General features: G+C 50.0%; 2 protein-coding genes across 3 annotated transcripts; both read right to left on the reverse strand.

The window, feature by feature from the left end:
• Window positions 1-44: 44 nt before the first annotated feature.
• On the reverse strand, window positions 45-11,996 carry IL17RE (interleukin 17 receptor E). Of its 2 annotated transcripts, none has more exons than XM_079794999.1 (16): window positions 11,751-11,996; window positions 11,376-11,391; window positions 10,488-10,592; window positions 9,417-9,514; window positions 9,010-9,169; window positions 8,775-8,914; window positions 6,495-6,563; window positions 5,548-5,614; window positions 4,424-4,599; window positions 4,291-4,338; window positions 4,163-4,208; window positions 3,849-3,997; window positions 1,947-2,015; window positions 1,410-1,461; window positions 1,208-1,306; window positions 45-734 (listed from the first exon to the last, which is right to left on the reverse strand). In XM_079794999.1, the coding sequence occupies exons 1-16, from the start codon at window positions 11,880-11,882 to the stop codon at window positions 178-180; spliced, it is 1,983 nt and encodes a 660-aa protein (XP_079651125.1). In that variant the 5' UTR covers window positions 11,883-11,996; the 3' UTR covers window positions 45-177. The 2 variants fall into 2 exon arrangements, with proteins under 2 accessions (XP_079651125.1, XP_079651124.1); XM_079794998.1 differs by having other exon boundaries at window positions 3,849-4,000.
• Window positions 11,997-17,671: 5,675 nt separating this feature from the next.
• JAGN1 (jagunal homolog 1) lies at window positions 17,672-20,889 on the reverse strand. The gene is made up of 2 exons (XM_079795486.1): window positions 20,683-20,889; window positions 17,672-19,058 (listed from the first exon to the last, which is right to left on the reverse strand). Exons 1-2 carry the CDS (start codon window positions 20,769-20,771, stop codon window positions 18,596-18,598), a joined length of 552 nt encoding a protein of 183 aa, XP_079651612.1. The 5' UTR covers window positions 20,772-20,889; the 3' UTR covers window positions 17,672-18,595.

The raw sequence follows: 20,889 nt of genomic DNA on the forward strand, positions 1-20,889 counted from the left end.
TGCAAGGGCTAGGATGAGGCCGGTGCTCTGCTCCTGGGCTGGAAGGCAGGGAATAAGGCTTTGGGGAGTAGTCCTCGGGAGGCACCCTGAGAATTCCAGGGTAGAAGCCGCTTTCTGGGTGCCAGCCAGTGCCCCTACGCCGGTGGCCAGGACATCTGGATTGCTGGGGAGCTCTACTCAGCCTCGGTGGGCAAGTTGGGCTGCCTCGCGTTCCAGCCGGCGACACAGTTCCAGGCGATTCCGCAGGCACGACCGAGCACCCAGGCGGCCCCAGCCCCTGGCCTGGGCGGCAGGGCTGGCGTCCAGCGCCCGCAGCAGGCGAGGCAGGTCGCGGAGCAGGCGGTAGCGCGGCAGGGCGCGCAGTGGCGGGGGGATGTCGCCCTTGGCGCAGAGGCGACTGAAGTAAGCGAGCAGCAGGAGCGGGCGCGGGGCGGCGCGGAGCAGGGCGCGCAGGGGCGCGGTGCGGGTGTCCGGGCCGCAGGCAGGGCTGGAACCCGCGCTGCTCCACAGCAGCAGCACGGTGCCCCGCTCCCGCACCACCTGCGCCCGCGCCGCCCACAGCCACGGCAGCGGGCCCACACGCGCCACGCGTGTCCCCTCCCACAGGTCCACGATCACGTCGCGCCCGCCGCCCAACGTGGCCCGCAGCAGTTCAGCCAGCGCTCCCACCAGGCGCCGCTGCGCCTCTGAGTCCGCCACGTGCAGAAGCAGCACGGGATGCGGTTGGCCGGGGCCTAGGGCAGGAGCAACAGATGATCAGGGTAGGGGTTAAGGGACAGCTCGGCTCTATCTTCCTTGGCCTCAGGGCTACATCATAGCGTGCACCCCCAGTTCCTTATCTGCGCTGAGGGTGGGTACCCAAGGCAACTCTAGTCAATAGGGTGCTTTGGGGGCTATTTAGATAAAAGCACCCTGGAAAGGGTGAGGGCCAGGGTGCCAGAATTGGCAGGTGCAGCACAGACTGGATTTCCACTCCACTTGCCAGTAACCCAGAGACTTGGTACATTGAACCACCGGTACAGAGGGACCTTTGCCCTGCCTTAACCATTCCTGCCCACGAGGGGGCCTGAGGCACACCCCCTTGGGTAGCAGACAGCTGGGTGTTTCCGCAGGTGCATGGCTCTTGGGGAAGGGAGCTTAGGCAGGGGACAGCTAGCCTAGGAGCTGGGCAGGTCTAAATCCCCAAATTATGCCCAAGTGAGCTTACCTGACAATGGGCGCCGGAGGATGAGAACTAAAACAACTCCCAGTAGAGTGGTGAGGGCCAGCAGTGCCAGGATCAATAGTCCCAGGTGTCTATTAGAGACTGAGTCAAGCAAGGTGAGGCCACGCTGGGCTCCTCAGTGCCCAACCTTTCTCTCACACCCCCCCAACCCCCCACACTCTCCTCCCTCCGCCAAAGAACTCACCATCTGGACACAAGAGGTGCTTCCAGGCAAACTGGACATCTGACCTCCACACCTGAGGGCACAGAGCCCCCCCGACCCTGTGAGCCAGGGTACAGTGCCTCCTCCAGGAGAAGTTAAATGAAGCATGGAGATGGTGAAAGGGCGGCCCCCTGGATACGGAATTCATCCAGCACAGAACAGGTCAAGAGTGGCAAACTCAAAGAGTAAACTCAAAGTTGGCCAGGGTGTCCATGGGGACCTGGAGGGCACAGGCCCTGGTGGACGTAATCAGACACCACTGAGCTCTAGCCTGTTGTCACCAGGCCTGAATGTGGACACAGAGAAATAGGTTTTCTGATTTTTTTTTTCCCCAAGAGAAGCCAGAAATCAGCTTTTTAAAATATGATGTCTCCCAATATTTAAATGGTGGTAACAAATTCCAATTTCAAACACCATGTTGTCCAAACCAAACATTTTTGTGGACTGGATTTGCCCCGTCTGCCACCTGTGGAGTAGATGCCAGAGGAGTGTGTGTAGAGGGAGGGCAGGGTTCCTTACCAGAACACAGGCCCCTGGCCTCAGGAAGGGAATGATGAGCTCTAGTGTCACTGGACTTGAACCCTGAGTCTGTTGGAATAAAGAACAAAATGACTGTTTGCACGGAAACAAATCTGGCTCTGAGCCTTTGCCCATGCTGTTCCTCCCCCACCCCACCCCCACCTCCTCCTCCCAATCCTCCCAAGGCTTAAGGCCAAGTGCCACCTCTGACAAAAAGCCTCCCCTGGCTTCATTCCAAGATCCCACTGATCATTCCCAGATCAGAACTGCTGCACAGATATACATTAATCGGTCAATCAGGTACTCGTCAACAGACATACTGTGGGTGCCAACTCTGTGCCAAGCCCTGAGGAAAGAAGGCAGGCGCAGATGTTCTCTGTCCTCTAGCAGTTCACAAAACAGGGAGGCTAACAATATGCTGCCCTACTCCTGTCCGGCATACCTGAAGGGGTAGCTTATCCATTGGAAAAATGTAAGTTGTGGGGTCAGAAGACCACAGCTTAACAAACTCAGGCTTAATTAACTATTGCCTTTGCGGTTCCTAGCTGGTTCCTAGCTGTGTGGAACCACACATTTGGTTGGTACATGGATCCCTGAGCCTCGGTTTTTTCATTTGTCTGTGAAGGCTAATAATCCTTGGTTTACTGGGTTATTGAGCATCACATGGAAATATGCATGGGGACATTCTTTATAATACACAGTGCAGTGTGAATTCATTTAGTAGTAGTAGCTATTATTACACCTTGGACTCCTAGGGCAGAGACTCTGTTATATACTTTTCTTGTATCTTCCAGGGCCTAAGACAGGCTAGGCACAGAATAGGCACTCAATACAAATATGCTGAATTGGACAGAATTGATTGCCATCTGTCTACAGGCAGGATGTGGCTCTGCCCTATGTTCTGGGTGCCGGGTAGGGAGCTGATCAGAATCTCCATACTTTGGGAATACCCTCCTCACTGACTCCCCTACCCAACCCTGTCCTAGATCTCACTATCCAGTCAGCTGTGAGCAAGTGCTGATGCAGGGGCTCTCAAATCATAGATGATGTAAGTCAGGAATCTGCTAGCCTCCACCTGCTGTGCTCTGAGCAACAGGACCTGGTGGGGGCCAAGGCCTGGCGAGGCCAAACCTGGCTGATGCTGTACACAGGGGGCTGAACTTAGTGAAGGCGGTCTTTTCCCAGCTCACAGAAACAAATGAGTCCATGGATTTAGTTCTCAGTGTTAGGTTTTCCCACATGACTTTGCCTTACAACTTGATCAGGGCTTGATCTTAAATCTTGAGCATTTGCTACCACCTGCCTGCTTGGGAACCCTCAGAGAATACAAAACAAATAGCTGCCAAGTGAGTATTTAAGAAAGAACTTGGAAGAGCTACTCATGCTTAGTCAGCTTGGGGCTGTGGTTTTAAAGATATATTTGATTATGGTTTTTATATCAGATACACAGAAGAAAGTCTACTAGTCAAACTGATCTTAGTTCACATAATAGAGTCAAGTCTGTCAGTAGTTTACAGTCTTCCAGGGCCTCTGTCTCCCAAGATAGTGAGAGACGACTCCTGCCAGGTGCCTGGTAGAGGAAGGCAGGAGCACAGTGGTAGAGGACAGCGGAGTTCGAGAGGGCATCAGTATAACATGGGGCAGCAGTTTGAAGTGGGCCAGAGGATAGCTGGATGTGAGAAGGCCAGCCCTTTGCCTCTGTTTATCCCTGTAAATTCAGAAACTGAAAGGATTAGAAACTGCCCCATGGAAACCCCGCTGACTGGTAGAAGGAACCACCTGAACAAAGCCTGTTCAAGTAAATAAATAATCAGATGATGTAAGTCAGGAATTTGCTTGCCGCCACCTGCTGTGCTCTGAGCAACAGGACCTGGTGGGGGTCAAGGCCTGGCGAGGCCATACCTGGCTGATGCTGTACACAGGGGGCAGCAGGCTGTCCTGCCCCAAGTCTGGGTGGCTCCAGGCAGCACTGAAGGTGGCATGCATCCTTGTGGAGAAGTGAAGGATCAGCTGCTGGGCCTGGGTGCCCATGCTCACGTTCCAGGATGGGGCTGCTGGGGAGTGGGGGAAAGGGTGTCATATGAGAAACCCTGTTGGCAGGAAGTGATAGGAGGAGCTGGGCTAGTTAACAGAGAAATCAAGACAGGGCTAGAGTTTGGCTTGGCCACATTTGGGTGAGGGTGAAATGGTGGGAGGGGTTCTACTTATCGGCTCACCAGTCTGATGGGGACATTCAATGTGGCTGCTGTTTCCACAAGAGAACTAAGAAATACAAGAATGGCAGGTCAGAAAGTGCCAGGCACCATCCATACCCCTACCCATCCCCTCTCGCTCACGTTTGTACCTTGAAACAGAACTGGGGGTGCAAGTCCACCTTCTCCAAAACATACCACTGTGGTGGGAGAAGGGGGTTAGTCCGGGATCAGGGCCCTGGGTCCCCGCCCTGCCCATCCAGGTCCTGGGGAGGCCTGTCTCACCCCCTCTGACTCCCGAGCTGTGGCATTGGGGAGGTCTTCGCAGAGGGTGTTCCCGCCCTGCCTCTGGCAGAGGGAGGCTTCCAGCTTCACTGGGCAGCGGAGTGTTGGGGCCATGACCATCTGACTGTGCTGGCTGTAGTCAGTGAAGTTCACTGACTTCCAAAAGTCCGAGCCATCTGGGCAGACAGCAGGGCAGAGAGTGAGGCCAGGGAGGCTTGAACCCTGCTTTGGCCTCGTCAGGGCGTCAGGAGATGATGTTTGTAAAGGTATTCAGCACAGTTCCTGGTCTGTCTAGGAGCCCCAAAGACAAGCACTGAGCATCTACCAAGGTGGACGAGCCTTTTCCAGCCCCTTGTTATTACCTTTTCTATTTACTCCTTCTTGCACCTCCATTCTGGCTAGCTCTTTGCTACTCCCCAAACTTGAAATCTTTTTATTTTTGCTAAGGTTCCTCTCAAAATCAGGAATGCCTTCCCTCTCTTCTCTCCTTTCTAAATCCCGCTCTGTTTACTGAGCGCAGCTCAGGTGTCACCGCCTCTGAGAGACCTTCTCTGGCTGATGACAGCCTTCACTGGCTGCTCCCTTTCCGGAGTTCATGTTCCACAGGCTAGTCCTTATGTGTAACCCTGCCCTGGACTGTAGGCTGCTTTGTGCTGTCCATTTGTTATGTTTGAGCATCCTGTCCCTTCCGCTTGGAGACAACAAAGTGTGGGCAGCACCTTAGATGTCACCAACCACTTTCACTTATCATAGTGAAGTCAAGCCTCATAAACAGTTGAAAAGTAAGACAGGGCAAGTATAATTATTTTACAGATGAGGAAACTGAGTCTCAGGAAAGAATAAGTGGCAGAGCTGGGATGTGAGTGAGCCCAGCTCTTCTGGTCCATCCTCAACACACCAACTCCTGTGTGCCTAGTTCAACCTCCCACAGTGCCTGCTACACTCTGATTTATTGGCCGGCTGAGCAGTGGACATAGTACCCTTTTCTCCCACTGACTCCAGGGAAAATGCCCATGCCGTCTAGGGGCTTCCTCCAACACAGTTGGGAAGTGTGTGCGTGTATGCATGAAAGAGAGACAGAGAGAGGCTGTGCGTGCACAAGAATGCATTTGAGTAGCACTCACAGGCTTCAGGCCAGCTCTGGAAGGGACATTTTTTGCGCCTCACTGTATCCTCTTGCAGGTAGGATGCCTGGGGGGACAAGAAGAGAAGGTCAGACCTGAGACTCATTCTGGCTTGCCCTTGCTCTTGCCCTACTGCAAGCTGCCTGAGCTGGCAGGGCATTGAGGAGGGGGAGCAGTGTAGGGTGTAGGCAAGGGTAAGTGGTGCCTGACACTGGGGGAGGAACTCCGGAGTATGGGATTGAGATCAGCTAATGAGGGGCTGAGTCCTCTTGCCCCTGGAGAGGAGAACCTATCCCCAGAAAGAGGCAGATTGTGATGTCCACATCTCTGTCTACTCCCCCACTCTCCGTGGTTCCCAAGGTGCCTAGTGCCCTGTATGGGTCTCTCAGTCTGGGTCGCCCAAACGCCCAGTGGTTGTCCACCCTGGCAGATGCTCAGTGCTCCAAGTCTCTGCCTGCAGCCTCCCTTTAGTTTCCTCCTGGATGACAAGGCCCCTGCCTTGGCTGTCTAATCCAAAGAAGTCTTAATGTTAGGCACTTCAGAATTATGGAGAGGAGGACTGCCATGAAGGGGTAGTGGGGACAAGACTTTTGAGGCCATATGGAACCTTGCAATGGCCACGTGCCCCCACCGTGACTGATCAGCACACACAGTGAAGGGAGCTGCCTTTCCGCCTCCGTGGGCTGAATCCAGGTCTGGACCAAGGAAAGCTGGGTTTGGGTGGAGCTGAGGTTGGAATCATCCCCAAGAATCTCATGTTCAGCAGGACACTTCCATCTCTGATCCAGTGTGTGGCTCACAGTCAAGCTGACACCTGACTTCCTAAGCACCTTGTTAACACCCAGTCCTTTTAAAACCCGACTTACTGGAGATATGTTTGACCAACTGCATTATCAGGGGACCTAGGAGTGGGGCCATGGACAACTCCCACTTTTTTCTCTACTCACCTCTATGCACAGACAGGGCAGAAGGAATTCATAAGGCAGGTCTACAGTGTGGCCCCTAGACACAGTTTTCTGTGGACGAAGCAGTAAAGGGAGAGAAAGATGCCTGAGAAAGAATACAGGCACCCTGGCCGAGGGTAGGAAGAAGCTGGGACCTTATTTTTTCTCTTACGTGAAACTTAATTTTTAAAAAATATATATTTTATTGATTTTTTTACAGAGAGGAAGGGAGAGGAACAGAGAGCTAGAAACATCGATGAGAGAGAAACATCAACCAGCTGCCTCCTGCACACCTCCTACCGGGGATGTGCCAGCAACCAATGTACATGCCCTTGACCGGAATCGAACCTGGGACCTTTCAGTCCGCAGGCCGACGCTCTATCCACTGAGCCAAACCGGTTTCGGCAAATTTTTTTCATCGACAAATTTCCTCCCAAGGGGTCTCTGTTCTGTACTCTGACCATTTTCTCTAGGTGTCTAAATATAGGGCGGGGTAAAAGTAGGTTTATAGATATTTGTATGGGAAATCTACACTACTAAAAGAGAAACATGCAAATTGACTGTCACTTTGCTATGCCCACCAGCCAATCAGGAGTGAGTATGAAAATTAACCCAACAAAGATGGCGGCGGCCCCACCCCCCCAGCCACTCTGGGCCACTGGGCAGCATGCATGCAGGCATGGAGTGGCTGGCGGAGCGGGACACAAGCTATGAGGGGGAGGGCCGGGGGCGGAGGGAAGGGGGCAGAGGGAGCTACAGGAGCGGCGCTCCGCCTGGAGCAAAGACTGAAGGCAGCGTCCAGAGGGAAGGCCTGGGTTCTGGGTGCCAGAGGAAAACCAGTGCTGACAGCCAGGGGAAGGAAGGCCTATTGCACGAATCTCTTCGTGCAATGGGCCTCTAGTAATATAATCCTACCTAATAATAGACAAATATGCAAATTGACCGTACCTTCGCTATGCCCACGATTGGCCAGGAGGCGTGGGGGGGTGGGACTAGGGGTGGCCGGGGTGGCTGATTAGGCCAGCGGGACGCTGAGCTGCAGCACAGAAGGGGCCTCTGGGGCAGCGAGCTCACATCCCACCGCTGACCATCAAAAGCAGGGGAACTGGGTGCCTGTCCGCTCCGGCACCAGGCCTTTCAGAAGCCTCCAGCAAGGCGGAGGCTTCTGAAAGGCCTGGTGCACCAGCGGACAGGCACCCAGCTCCCCCACGATCGAAAGCGAAAGTGTGTAGGGGGCCCTACACGTGCATGATTTAATCATGCACTGGGCCTCTAGTAATTAATAAATAATAATACAAGGATAAACTCGCCCTAGCCGGTTTGGCTCACTGGATAGAGCATCGGCCTGGGGACTGAAGGGTCCCAGGTTCGATCCTGGTCAAGGGCATGTACCTTGGTTGTGGGCACATCCCCTGTTGGGAGTGTGCAGGAGGCAGCTAATTGATGCTTCTCTCTCATCGATGTTTCTAACTCTCTATGCCTCTCCCTTCCTCTCTGTAAAAAATTAATAAAATATATATTTTTAAAAAAGAATAAACTCTGTGTTTCACATATTCACTACTGTAAACCTACTTTTGTGCCACCCTGTATATGGAGTCGGGGGAGGGAGGAGACAGGGAAAGGGATATACATTTAATGAGCCCCGCTGGATGCCATGTAGGGTACGAGGTGCTAAAGCAATAACTCAAGGAAATGCTAGCACTGCCGTGATCTTGGGAGGTGTCATCACCACTTTATAAATAACGAGGGCTGAGGGCCTCAATGGTGCAGCAAATGGTGCCAACTGTACACAAGGGCCTCAGTGACAACTGGAGGTTGAGGTGGTGTGTCAAGATCTGGGCTGGGAAAATGAGGGTCATCTCATTTTCTGAGGAAGGCCACAAAGGGAGGGAAATGGAAGGGAACCAGGACAGATGTGACCACTTTGTTATTTTCTCGGGGAAAACAACTGCTTGAAGGAACTGAAAAGGTTTCTTAATACAATCTGAATCTCACTGAGGCTCCGCTCATGGGGGTAAATACCATATTCATTTCTCTGCTACTCATTCACAGTTGCACCAGGTCTCTGCATGCCCTTTCCTTTCCTCTCCTCCCATGTGACAAGGCCGCCTGCATTTTCTGTCCAGTCCAAAGAAATCTTAATGCTAGGCACTTCGGACTTGTGGGTTTTGGAGAAGTTTCTCCCCTCCCTGGACCTCAGGCTCCCTGTATGTACAAGGGGTAGGCTGTTTTTGCTCTAGCACTGTGTGATCTTATTTTTTACAGGAAAATAACACTCCATACCTGGACATCAAAGGGACTGCTCAGCTCTTCGCACTCGAGTGCCCACTGGTGACAAAGACGCACGCTGACCTCAGGGCCTGAGGGAATGCTCACTCGAATAGCCCGTGCCTCAGGCAGCAAGTCAAAGGAGAACTCAGGCCCTGGGGAGAAGGGGGACTTGGTGGCCTTGTCTCTTGGCTTTAGCGAAGGCACCACTACTTGACGATGCCTGTCTCCAGTCACACCCCATGTCTACCTTTATGCCTTTGTGAGTCCTGTCTCGGGAGACCTTCCGCTGCCTCTGGATCTGAAGGTTGGGTCCTTTTGAAGCGCAGCCCATTTTGGGAGATGCCTGGGGAGGGGACGGAGATGCGATGGTCCTTCTCAGACAGGCAACAGCGACTCAGCAGCTTCCTCTGTAGGCAGAGAGCAAGGTTGGCCTTAAGCCAGGAGTCAGGATCTCTGGCTTCTATTTCTCCCTCTGGAACCTGGGGTACTACAGGTAAGCTGCTCAACATTTAGGCCTCAGTTTCCCTAACTGTGTAATAGAAGAATAGTCTACTTCATCCCCATACTTTCCATCTCTCACAGGGCTGGAGGACAAAACGAAAGGCCAGAAAGGAAAGGGGCACAGGGCAGGGCTGGAACCGGCAGGGAGAGTACCTGAGCAGATGCTGGCATCTTGTGTCTCCTACAGAACTGGAACATGTAAGACTTTTTGAATTTCTGCACCAGGTGGTGGAACCAGCTCCGCTGAAGGTCTGCACAGGAAAGGGCACATTTAACATCTAGCCCTTTACTGCCCCTTCCCTACCTGGAGATGATGGCCCAGTGTTGGAGAGTAAGTCATTTTGGATGAGGGAGGGTAATGACATCAAGCCTCTTTAGTCCTGAAAGTTATGCTACAATAAAAAAATGGATTAATTTCTTGACCTGGTCAGGAAGCTAAGTTGGTTAGAGCATTGTACCAATACACTAAGGTTGCGGGTTCGATCTCCAGTTAAGACACATACAAGAAGCAACCAATGAATACATAAATAAGTAGAACACAAATCAATGTTTCTCTCTCTTTCATTCTCTCTCTCTTCCTCTCTTTCTAAAATCAGTAAATAAAATTTTTTAAATGACTAATTTCTTAAGTAGAGAAAAAGAGAACATCTTAAAGATGTTCATTGTAGCCCGTCTGGCGTGGCTCAGCGATTGAGCATTTGACCTATGAACTAGGAGGTAATGGTTCGATTCCTGGTCAGGGCACATGTGTGGGTTGCAGGCTCAATTCCCAGTGTGGGGTGTGCAGGAGGCAGCCAATCAATGATTCTCTTTCATCATTGATGTTTCTCTCTCTCTCTCCCTCTCCCTTCCTCTCTGAAATCAATAAAAACATATTTTTAAAAAAAGATGTTCATTGTAGTATTATTTATAACAGTGAAAAATTACAAACTGCCCATTCTTAAGCAGAGTATGGGCATTTAGTATATATCAGGCACTGAGCTAGGCAATAAAAATACAGAGTTAAATAAGAAGGATCTTACTTTACAAATAGAAGATATTAATAGTAAATTTCTAGAACTGACATTTTAATTCCAACAGTTGGTACCAGCTGAAAAGAGAAACATCCCAAAATGATACAAATGAACTCACTAATATCAGTCCCACTTGCCTCAGCCTCCCTGACCCCCAAATGGCCCCAATTCACATCTCCTTTGAGAATGGCCCAAGGGTTATTTCTCATACCTGAAGGAGTTGACACCAGGTGCAGGCACAAACAGCAGGGGCAGTACCAGCGCCAAGCACCCCAGGTATGTGGCAGGGTATGGCAAGGAATATGGATAGATCTTTCTGTAAAAGATGGAAAAAAAATCAAGTGGTAGGGTCCAAGGACATCTCTCCTGCCTCAGACAAGAAGGACTTGAGGTTGAGCTCTGCCATTTTCATCCTGGCTCTGGGACTTTGGGCAAGTTATGGGCCCCTCTAAGCCTCAACTTTGCCATTCAAAAAGGGAGGCTGTTATCAACATCAAGTAAGATAATGTGTGAGAAAATATAAACGTCATTTTATTACTGACAGTTAAGGGGTGGGTGTGCCTGGAGATTTACAGGTCTCTCATTTAATCCTCCCCACAGCTCAGGGGCAACAGTCTTCATTGTACAATCATTTCTACTATTCTGATAGACCCCGCAGAAATTGAGGGTCGGAGTATGTGGCAGAATGGTAATGCAAATCTAGACTGTCCTGGTTCTATAAACCCTGTGCTTTTTCCTTGCTATATGCTACTTCCCAGGCTGTGAACCAAAAAGTAGAATGCAAGCCTCACTGGGGATCTGGAACAAAAGGGGTGTGGGGACCCTGGCCGGTGTTGTTCAGTGGATAGGGTGTTGGCCTATGCACCAAAGGCACATACTTGGGTTGTAGGTTCAATCCCCAGCCCTGGTCAGAGCACCTGCAGGAGGCAACCAATCCATGTGTCTCTCTCACATAGATGTCTCTCTCACATAGATGTCTCTGTCTCTGTCTCTGTCTCTGTCTCTCTCTCTCCTCCCTTCCACTCTCTCTAAAAATCAATGGGGGTGGGGGGTGGGGAAGGGAGTGGGGAAGAGGAGCAGGGCAGGGAATGAGACTTACCAGTGAAACTGTCATCCTGAAGGCACAGGGCCCAGTAAGGGGGGGGCAGGGGAGGGAGAGAGAAAAAGGAGAGAAGTATAATTAGGAGGGATTCTCCTAAGGAGCACTCTTCTTGGGATCTTTGCCTCAAATCACCTAATTCTGAGGCCCAGAAGCTAACAGCCCATCCCCTGTGGCTTTTTTCTTCCCAGCTCCACCCTGCCCAGGCCCTCAGGCCACTAAGACCTTCCTACCCCTTTGAGATTGTGCAGAGGGCACACTGAGGCTGCCACCAGAGCACATGGACTTGGGGAGGTGGAAAAGGACAGACAGGAGAGTGGAGAGCTTTTCCAGCCTGTGCCAGGCAGATATCCCCACCCGGTAATGGCACCTTACCATGCGGGAGACCAGCAGACAGCAGGTAGTCCAGTGGGGCAGACAGGGACAGCCAATCCCAGAGGAGGTGGAGACGCCAATGAGCAGCAGGTGGAGAGGCAGGAGCAGGGCTGCCAGTCTGGGGTGCCCCATGGACTTCCGTTGGGTCAGGGCACCCAGAACATGGCTGCACGGCCTGAAGGTGGGCAGCAGGACTTTGCAGTACAGCAACAGGGCGCACAGTGCCAGTAGGAACCCTCGCCTCAGCCTGCCCTTGCCCCGCCCAGCCCCAAAGCTCCTCCTTGATCCTAACAGAGCAGGCCAGGCCACATTCCTTCTCCTCCAAGCAGAGGGACTGAGGGATCCTTGCCCCCCAGAAAACCCTACTGTCTCCAACTGGAGGGCATTTCTCCTGCTCTGGCAGGGAAATAGCAGGAAAGAGGCCAGCACAGGGTTAGGGAAATGGTTGGCTGCACCCATTTTTTAACCCCTCCTACTCTGCAACACCCTCTAGATCCTACACGCCCGTTAACTAGCTCTTGACTTTTATCTCCTCTAGACATATGCTTCATCCCCTCACTTAGAGAATTAACAGAGCTATTCAACACTACTCTGCATTGGATGCCAGAGAGAGAGGTGACCGGCACACCATCTGGATTTGGGCAGAACAAGAAAGCACTAAAGGCTGCACACAAGCCTCACATGGCCCCATATGCAGCCTGGTTCCCCACCTGGCTGACTCTCAGGACTACAGCTCAGTTTTCTCTAGTCAGTTCCAGCTTTTCTGGACAGAGGGCTCCATGCCGAAGGGGCCTTTGGCTTCAAGGATCCACTCTTCAGTACAGTCTGCTCAGGAAGCCACAGAGCTCACAGCAGAGCCCTGGAGCTAAGGGAGCGGGCCCCACACACTGACCTGGTTTCTTGTGGTTTCTGATGATGCTGACGAGGCTCCAGTCTTTGTTGGGACCCTCCCCATCATCCCACAGCTTCCTCCCGCTCATGGAGCATTGAGCTGCTTCAGCCCTCACCTTGGTGACGCACACAGTGGAAAGAAAGTTTGGGGCACACCTACTGGGTTAAGGCATCTTGAAATTTGTTACTGTCACTCTGCGCCATAGCTTCTTTAGGCTAATTCTAGTTTCTAAGTCCGAAGGTCCACTGTCTGAAGATCCCATCCTACCCATTATTCTAAAAATACCCTCTCGCTTTTGAGTTCCTTAGAAGATAAAGACCCTTTCTTATTCTTCATGCTTCTCCAGTGCCTAGGGTGGATGCCATGAAATAGGTGCTCTTTCATTGAATAAATGTAAATTATGATAGCAGTTTATCCGTTTCTCATTTCACAAAGTACTTTTATATTTGATCCTCGTAACTACATTGTAAGTCAGGTGGGAATTGTTTTCATTTCAAAAAGATAAATAAGCCAAAGGAACTGTTATTTGGTCAAAGTCCAGGTCTCTAGCTTAGGGAGCTCCACTTCTGCCAGCCTCTCACAGGTCAAGTCCCACGGTCCTCCTCCCACTGCCTCATCTCCCTCTGCTTCTGGGAGCCGCGAAGGGCCTGCCTGACACAGCTCTGTCTTTTGACCTTGGAGCCCATCACTGCAGACAAATGAGTAAGATGTGAAGGGAGAAAAGGGTGGTCTGGCCATTCTAAGGGTTAGTTAGGGAGTCTTCTGCCTAAATTGTTATCTAACTCATAGTGGTTCAGAGCTACATAGAGCATGCATTTTAAATAAATTTTTAATGTTTTACACTATAGTTAGATTTTATTATTGTTGTTATGGGAGCAGAGGGAGAGGAACATACACTCCACACAGTCCATGCCACCCATGGCCAGCTTGCAAGAGTAGTTTATATCTTTCTTGCAGAGTATACTGTAGAACAAGGGGTGAGTCCCACTCCTTCACCAAATTCCCAGACAAGCCAAAACTGCTCAGGGCTCATCTGGGGAAGGGAGTTCATTAACTTGAATATTAGCAAGTTACACCAAGGACTCTGCTCCCAAAAATGCAAAATCAGAACACTGCAGCCCACAAGAAGTTTATTGAGTCTTCAAGACACTATACAATGTAGACTCCTCTCCCAGAGAAGGGTCTTTCAGAGGCAGGGAACCATCCTCCAGATGAGTTGCTCGCTTGTTATTTTCATAGGCAGCTCGATTCTTCCTCTTGGACTTCTCAAACTCCTGGGTCCCCCATGTGTGGACAAGATAAAACGCTACAAATGGCCGTGTGACGCCAAGGATGGACGCCTGAATGCTTGCTGCACAGCACGTTGGGATGCCCTTGCTGAAGTAGTGCGGGAAGGCGCACTACTTGAAGGGCCACAAGCTATAAGTGATCGATCACATGCCTCATCATGTCAGCTTCCCAAACTGGGGCCCCTGGTGGCAGTGGAGGAGCCTACGGTCACCTCACCCTTCAGTCCTGGGGTCCACTGGCCTCCATCTGCCACTTCCAGCAGCAATCGTGCATCTTTCAATGCTGGGTACATGAAATGAGAAACTCGGTTCTGTTCTTTAATACTAGTACTTCTCTTTTTAAAAAATATATATTTATTGATTTTAGAGAGGAAGGGAGAGGGAGAGAGAAACGACGATGAGAGAGAATCATTGATTGGCTGCCTCTTACACATCCTTTACTGGGGCTCGAGCCAGCAACCCAGGCATATGCCCTTGACCGGAATCGAACCCGAGACCCTTCAGTCCACAGGCCTATGCTCTATCCACTGGGCCAAGCCAGGTAGGGCTATATTTCTCTTTTCTTGACACTTTTCAGGGGTGGGAAACTTTTTTCTGCCAAGGGCCATTTGGGAAAACTTTAAGAAAACTGGGAAAACATGAAACCAATATAGGGATTCATAAGAGGGTCTGCTGATTAAGATGTGTGGTGAGAGTATTGGGAGATAATACAGGACTGCTGCATCGAGACCACACTCTGGAAAATCTCTGAGATTACGAATTTTGGTTGTTCAAAAATGAATGGCACATAGTAGGGACTTATGATGATGATCTAGAGCTGTGTTCTTGGTATACTCTCTTGCATATAGGGATGCAGGAAGAGGAATGAATATGAGGTAGAAGGCAAAGAGTTAAGTTTGATATGATAATGAGGACATCTAGAGGAAGAGATTTTGTAAACAGAAAGTACTCCCAGTACCTAATAGTGGCTGAGTACATACCTAATGTTTATAGAACAAAAGAATGACTGTAACTCTGGAAAGAGATCTGCAGTTAGGATCTGAGCATCATCCATCCAGACACATAAAATCAAATGGATAAGAGTAAAGGGACCCTAGCCAGTGTGGCTCAGTTGGTTGGACTGTTGTACCGTACACCAAAAGGTTATGGATTCAATTCCCAGTCAGGGTCCATACCTAAGCTGTGGGTTCAGTCCCAGGATGGGGCGCATAAGAGAGCCAACCACTCGATGTTCTCTTTTTCTTTAAAAATCAATAAACATGCCGGAACCGGTTTGGCTCAGTGGATAGAGCGTCAGCCTGCGGACTGAGAGGTCCCAGGTTCGATTCTGGTCAAGGGCATGTACCTTGGTTGCAGGCACATCCCCAGTGGGGGGTATGCAAGAGGCAGCTGATCGATGTTTCTAACTCTCTATCCCTCTCTCTTCCTCTCTGTAAAAAAATCAATAAAATATATTTTAAAAAAATAAAAATAAAAATCAATAAACATATCCTTGGGTGAAGATTTAAAAAATACCTGTATCTCCATATATTTATATATCTAACCTATATAAAGGAACACACATCTCCCATGTAGTATTTACTGTGTCACTTTTAAGCATAAAAGAGCCTTTAGTTCACATATCTCATTTGTTGTTGTTTTTTAATGTATTTTTTTATTGATTTCAGAGAGGAAGGGAGAGGGAGACAGAAACATCAATAATGAGAAACATTGATCGGCTGCTCCCTGCACGCCCCCTACTGGGGATCAAACCTGCAACCCGGGCATGTTCCCTTGACCGGAATTGAACCTGGGACCCTTCAGTCTATAGTCCGACGCTCTATCTGCTGAGCCAAGCCAGCTAGGGCTACATATCTCTTTTTCACTTCTATTTTTAACTTATCTGCTCCATACCATTAAATATTGTTCACTCGTTGTTTCACATTTGTGTCATGTTTCACCTAGGTTGCATATTCCCTGTATGCAAGGATACTTTTAAATTATTGTGGATACCATAATATAGTACAGTAGTCCCCCTTTACCTACATTTCACTTTCTGTGGGATACTTTTAAATTATTGTGGATACCATAATATAGTACAGTAGTCCCCCTTTACCTACGTTTCCTCTTTGGTTTTTCTGCCAAGGGCCATTTGAGAAAACTTTAAGAAAACTGGGAAAACGTGAAACCAATATAGGGATTCATAAGAGGGTCTGCTGATTAAGATGTGTGGTGAGAGTATTGGGAGATAATACAGGACTGCTGCATCGAGAAAGTTTCCCACCCCTGAAAAGTGTCAAGAAAAGAGGCCTACCGCTTCCAAAGAGGAAGCGGTAGGCCTCAGTTACCTACAGTTAACCACAGTCCAAAAATATTAAATGGAAAATTCCAGAAATACATAATTCAGAAGTTGAAACAGTGTTCTGACTAGCATGATGAAATCTCGCCCTGAGACCATATTCACATAACTTTTATTATAGTACTAGAAGCCCGGTGCACGAAATTCGTGCACGGCGGGGGGTTGTCCCTCAACCCAGCCTGTACCCTCTCCAATCAGGGACTCCTGGAGGGATGTCCGACTGCCCGTTTAGGCCCGATCCTGGTGGGATCGGGCCTAAACGGGCAGTCGGACATCCCTCTCACAATCCAGGACTGCTGGCTCCCAACTGCTTGCCTGCGTGCCTTCCTGATTTCCCTTAACTGCTTCTGCCTGCCAGCCTGATCACCCCCTAACCACTCCGCTGCCAGCCTGGTTGATGCTTAACTGCTCCCCTGCCAGCCTGTTTGCCCCCAACTTCCCTCCTCTGCCGGCCTGGTCACCCCTAACTGCCCTCTCCTGCAGGGTTGATCACCTCCAACTGCCCTCCCTTGCAAGCCTGGTCCCTCTCAACTGCCCTCCCTTGCAGGCCTGGTCCCTTACAACTGCCCTCCCTTACAGGCCGGGTGCCTCCCAACTGCCCTCTCCTGCTGGCCATCTTGTGGTGCCCATCTTGTGTCCACATGGGGGCAGGATCTTTGACCACATGGGGGCAGCTATATTGTGTGTTGCAGTGATGATCAATCTGTATATTACTCTTTTATTAGATAAGATAGAGGCCTGGTGCACAGGTGGGGGCCAGCTGGTTTGCCCTGAAGGGTGTCCCGGATCAGGGTGGGGTTCCCTTGGGGCGTGGGGCGGCCTGAGTGAGGGGCCTGTGGTGGTTTGCAGGCCGGCCACGCCCCCTGGCAACCCAAGGGGAGGCCCTGGTATCTGGAATTTATTTTCCTTCTACAATTGAAACTTTGTAGCCTGGAGTGGAGCCAAGCCTGCTGCTCCCTCCGGGGCGGCAGCCATTTCTTTGGCAGTTAATTCACCTTCTACAATTGAAACTTTGTAGCCTTAAGCGGGTGAGCCCGGCCAGGGTGTGCAGAAAGCTTTGCTTCCCCTGTTGCCGGCGGCAACCCTGGCCTGCTCTCTCAAGCTCCATTCTGCCGCCATTTGTTTGAATTTGTTTACCTTCTATAATTGAAACTTTGTAGCTTGAGTGGAGGCTTAGGCCTGCAACGGCTATGGAAAGCTTGGCTTGCTCTGTTACCTGGGAAACCTTGCTCTCTGTGGCTGTAGCCATCTTGGAGGGGGTTAATTTGCATACTCACCCTGATTGGCTGGTGGGTGTGGCTTATGTAGCGGAGTGATGGTTAATTTGCATATTACCATTTTATTAGAGAGGATATTGATATAATTATTCTAGTTTATTACTGTTGCTAATATCTTACTGTGCCTAATTTATAAATTAAACTTTACCATAGATATGTATGTAGAGGAAAAACACAGTATATATAGGGTTTGGCACTAAGGCTTCAGGTATCCACTGGGGATCTGGAACGTATTCCCCACAGATAAGGGGGGACTACTGTATCAGACACGTAACTGACACTCTAACACTGAATAATAAACATGAATATACAACCAAAAGAAGACTGCATAACCCAAGCTGGATAAGTGAGAATGAACCATCTGATAGGTGGAGAGATTAAATGTATGGCCCATGATAGTTCCTGCTGATCAGCTACAAGGTGGCAACTTTTTCCTTCTCTATGGCCACTGCCAGGTTTCTCAGGGAGTTTCCATCTATCTCCTAGTGTCTAAAGCCACTCAAGCAATGCAGCATTCAGTTAAATCCCAAGCACAAGGCACAGGGTAGATAGGGCAGTTATAACTTTATTGAGGTTCTTTGTAATTAAAATGTTTCAGAGTAGAGACCACAGCCTGCGGGAAAGCAGCCTCCAGTTTCCTCCCAACCACCCACAAATGGAAGTAGAATTTGCTGATCCCCATCTCCAGTTTCAGTGGCTAAGGGGTAGTGGATGGAAATGGAGAGAATGACTAAGAGGCAATGATGAGGCTGAATCTTAAAACAGAAAAATGCTGAAGGGCTTCAACTTAAACTAGCTGAAGTTTGTTTTACAGCTGTTCTTCACTCAGTTCCAGCCAACCAGGAATAAGTTAAAGATCATTTTGCCACCTCAGCTAATGACAATAGTAGCAGCTTTCCAGAATGTGGACCTAGTTTGCACCAGTTGCCAACATCACAGCTGCCAAAATTTCCAACAGAGATTTTAGAACAGCTCCTCTACCCTCTCACTCTTCTCAATGGGAGGGGGGGGCTAGGCTTCACCTCAGAGATCAGTCCATCCGGCAGGCTTCATTTACGCTTCTTCTCCTGTGTGCTGGTGAACCAAGAGTCCAGGAGCTTCTTGCTGTAGTGTAACTGCCAGGCATGCACTTGAACTGCCACCACCAACACCAGGTACATAACGGAGACGGCAGAAAAACCAAAGAGGAAGCGGTAGGCCTTGCCATGGCGATAGAGCTGCTGTGCAGCAGGAAACATCTCCATGCTGCCATAAATGAGGGGAGCGATGGAAAAGAGCCCCGTGCTGATCATGGAGAGCACCAGGTAGCTAATGTTGTTGCGGGGGAAGGAGAGGAGACCCAAGAGAGAGGGCACAATGCTCAGCAAATATGGGTACTCCCACTGATAGGGCATGGCCACCTGGTCATGTGACAAGAGCCTCAGGTGTCCCACGCTCATCTTGGCAACCAGCAGCAGCCATATGACCAGATGCACGTAGATCAGCTTCTTGATTTCATACTTGAGGGTCACACTGTGGGGCAGAGCAGAGGGAGAGGTTCCTTTCATTCAAAATTTTCTGACCAACTGTATGCCAGGCAAGTATATTGGACAATAGAATATGAATGTGAATAAGATCTAGTTCCTGCCTAGAGGCTGGGCACAAGGAACAGAAGAAAAATTATTAGCAAACAAACTGGAAGAGCTCTAGTAAATATATGTTGCAAGATACATGGGATCCCCAAAAGCAGTAATCAATTCTGCTTGGGAGGGGACATCTGAGAAGGCCATTTAGAGGGTGATATTTGAGCTCGGCTCTGAGGGATGAAAGGAGATGGGCGTTCCTAATTGCATGCAGGCAGAAAAACACAAGGCATTTGTGTTCCAAGAAAGCCAGTGGTTGGGTACAGCAGGAATACATCCTAGGTGGGGAGGGGAGTAGCAGAATATGAAATTGCAATGTCTATGAATAGTTGGTTTAAAGGCAGAAGAGTAACTCAGAGTTGTGTTTAGAAAGATGACTCTGACTGCACCCTGGGAGTATAGCATAGAGGAAGGAGGTATGGGCAGTGAGGAAACCAGCTCAGGCTGCTCATACTTCCCCTGCTAGAGCAGACTGTTTCATCTAAAGGAAGTACATTATTTCTTATTCTTCTAACTCTCTCAGGTCCTAAATGTATCTTCTTCACATCCTGGAGGACAGTCTCTGCTCTCCGTGGGCTTGAAAATACTTGCTTGGGCTGTGAGGTGCCCTTAGGCAGGGGTCTTAATAAGAATGGAGTGAGGGTCCAACGAGCTTGTCATTATTTAAAACTCTGGAGAGGAAGATGCAAAAGCATTCTGGAAGCGTTAAATGGATTTAAGAGGGGGGGGGATCTTTTTAAGTTTTTTATTTAAAAAATATTCATTATAGAAAGTGTGAAAAGGTAGGAAAGTCAGTTATCTCTCGACTTCAAGATTCATGAAGACAGGAACCAGGTTTTTTTGTTTGTTTTGTTAATAGGTTTTTTTTATTGAAGGTGTAATATGCATACAAAGACCAGGTCTGCTTTTGCTCACTATATCTTCAGTGCCTCGCATAAAATGCCTACTGGGTAGAAGCTCAATAAATGTTTGCTGACGGGGTAATGTAGAAATACCCCTTACGTGGGGGTGTTTATAAAATTCATTTTGGGCAGGGAAAGGCTGGCCTTTACGGTCTACATTCCCCAAATACAACAGCTACCATGTATTGGGCAGACTCGATTTTGTGCTAGAACTTATGCTACATCCTTTACACTAATTATTAGCTCACTAATTCTTCAACCATCCCTTAAAGGTCGGTTCCTTTTTTCCTCTTGCAAGTGAAGAAACTGAGGCTCAACTAGTAATTAGGTTCCCAAGATCACACAGCGGGGCCAGCATCACCACAACTAGAGCCCGGGGGCGGGGGGGTTGCACCCTCTCAAGGCACAGGGTGGACCAAAGGATGGACCCATGGGAGCAACTGGGCTTTCCAGGATTGGGGACAGGCCCTGGGCCGTCTCGGGAGGAGGGGACTCGGCAGGTGAGCGCCGACAGGCTGGGGAAGAAGAGCCCGAGGCCGGGGGGCGTCGCTTCCCAGGCCCGGCAGGCTCCGGCCGGGAGGAGGCCCGTGTGCTCCTCGCCGCGCTTCCTACCTCATCTGGTAGTGCATGGCGACGCGCTCCCGGTGCCGAAAGTCGCTGCCGTCAGTGCCGGCAGCTCGCGGGCCTGCCCGAGACGCCATCGGCCTAGCCCTGCCCTGAACCCCGTCGTCGTTGACGCAGATACCCTTACTCCTGCAGACCCTCTTCACGCCGTCTCAGCTCCGGAACCCCAGCCGTCACACGGGTTCTGTGAAAACT

This window comes from Cnephaeus nilssonii, assembly GCF_951640355.1.
Source record: "Cnephaeus nilssonii genome assembly, chromosome: 17".
Taxonomy (NCBI): domain Eukaryota; kingdom Metazoa; phylum Chordata; class Mammalia; order Chiroptera; family Vespertilionidae; genus Cnephaeus; species Cnephaeus nilssonii.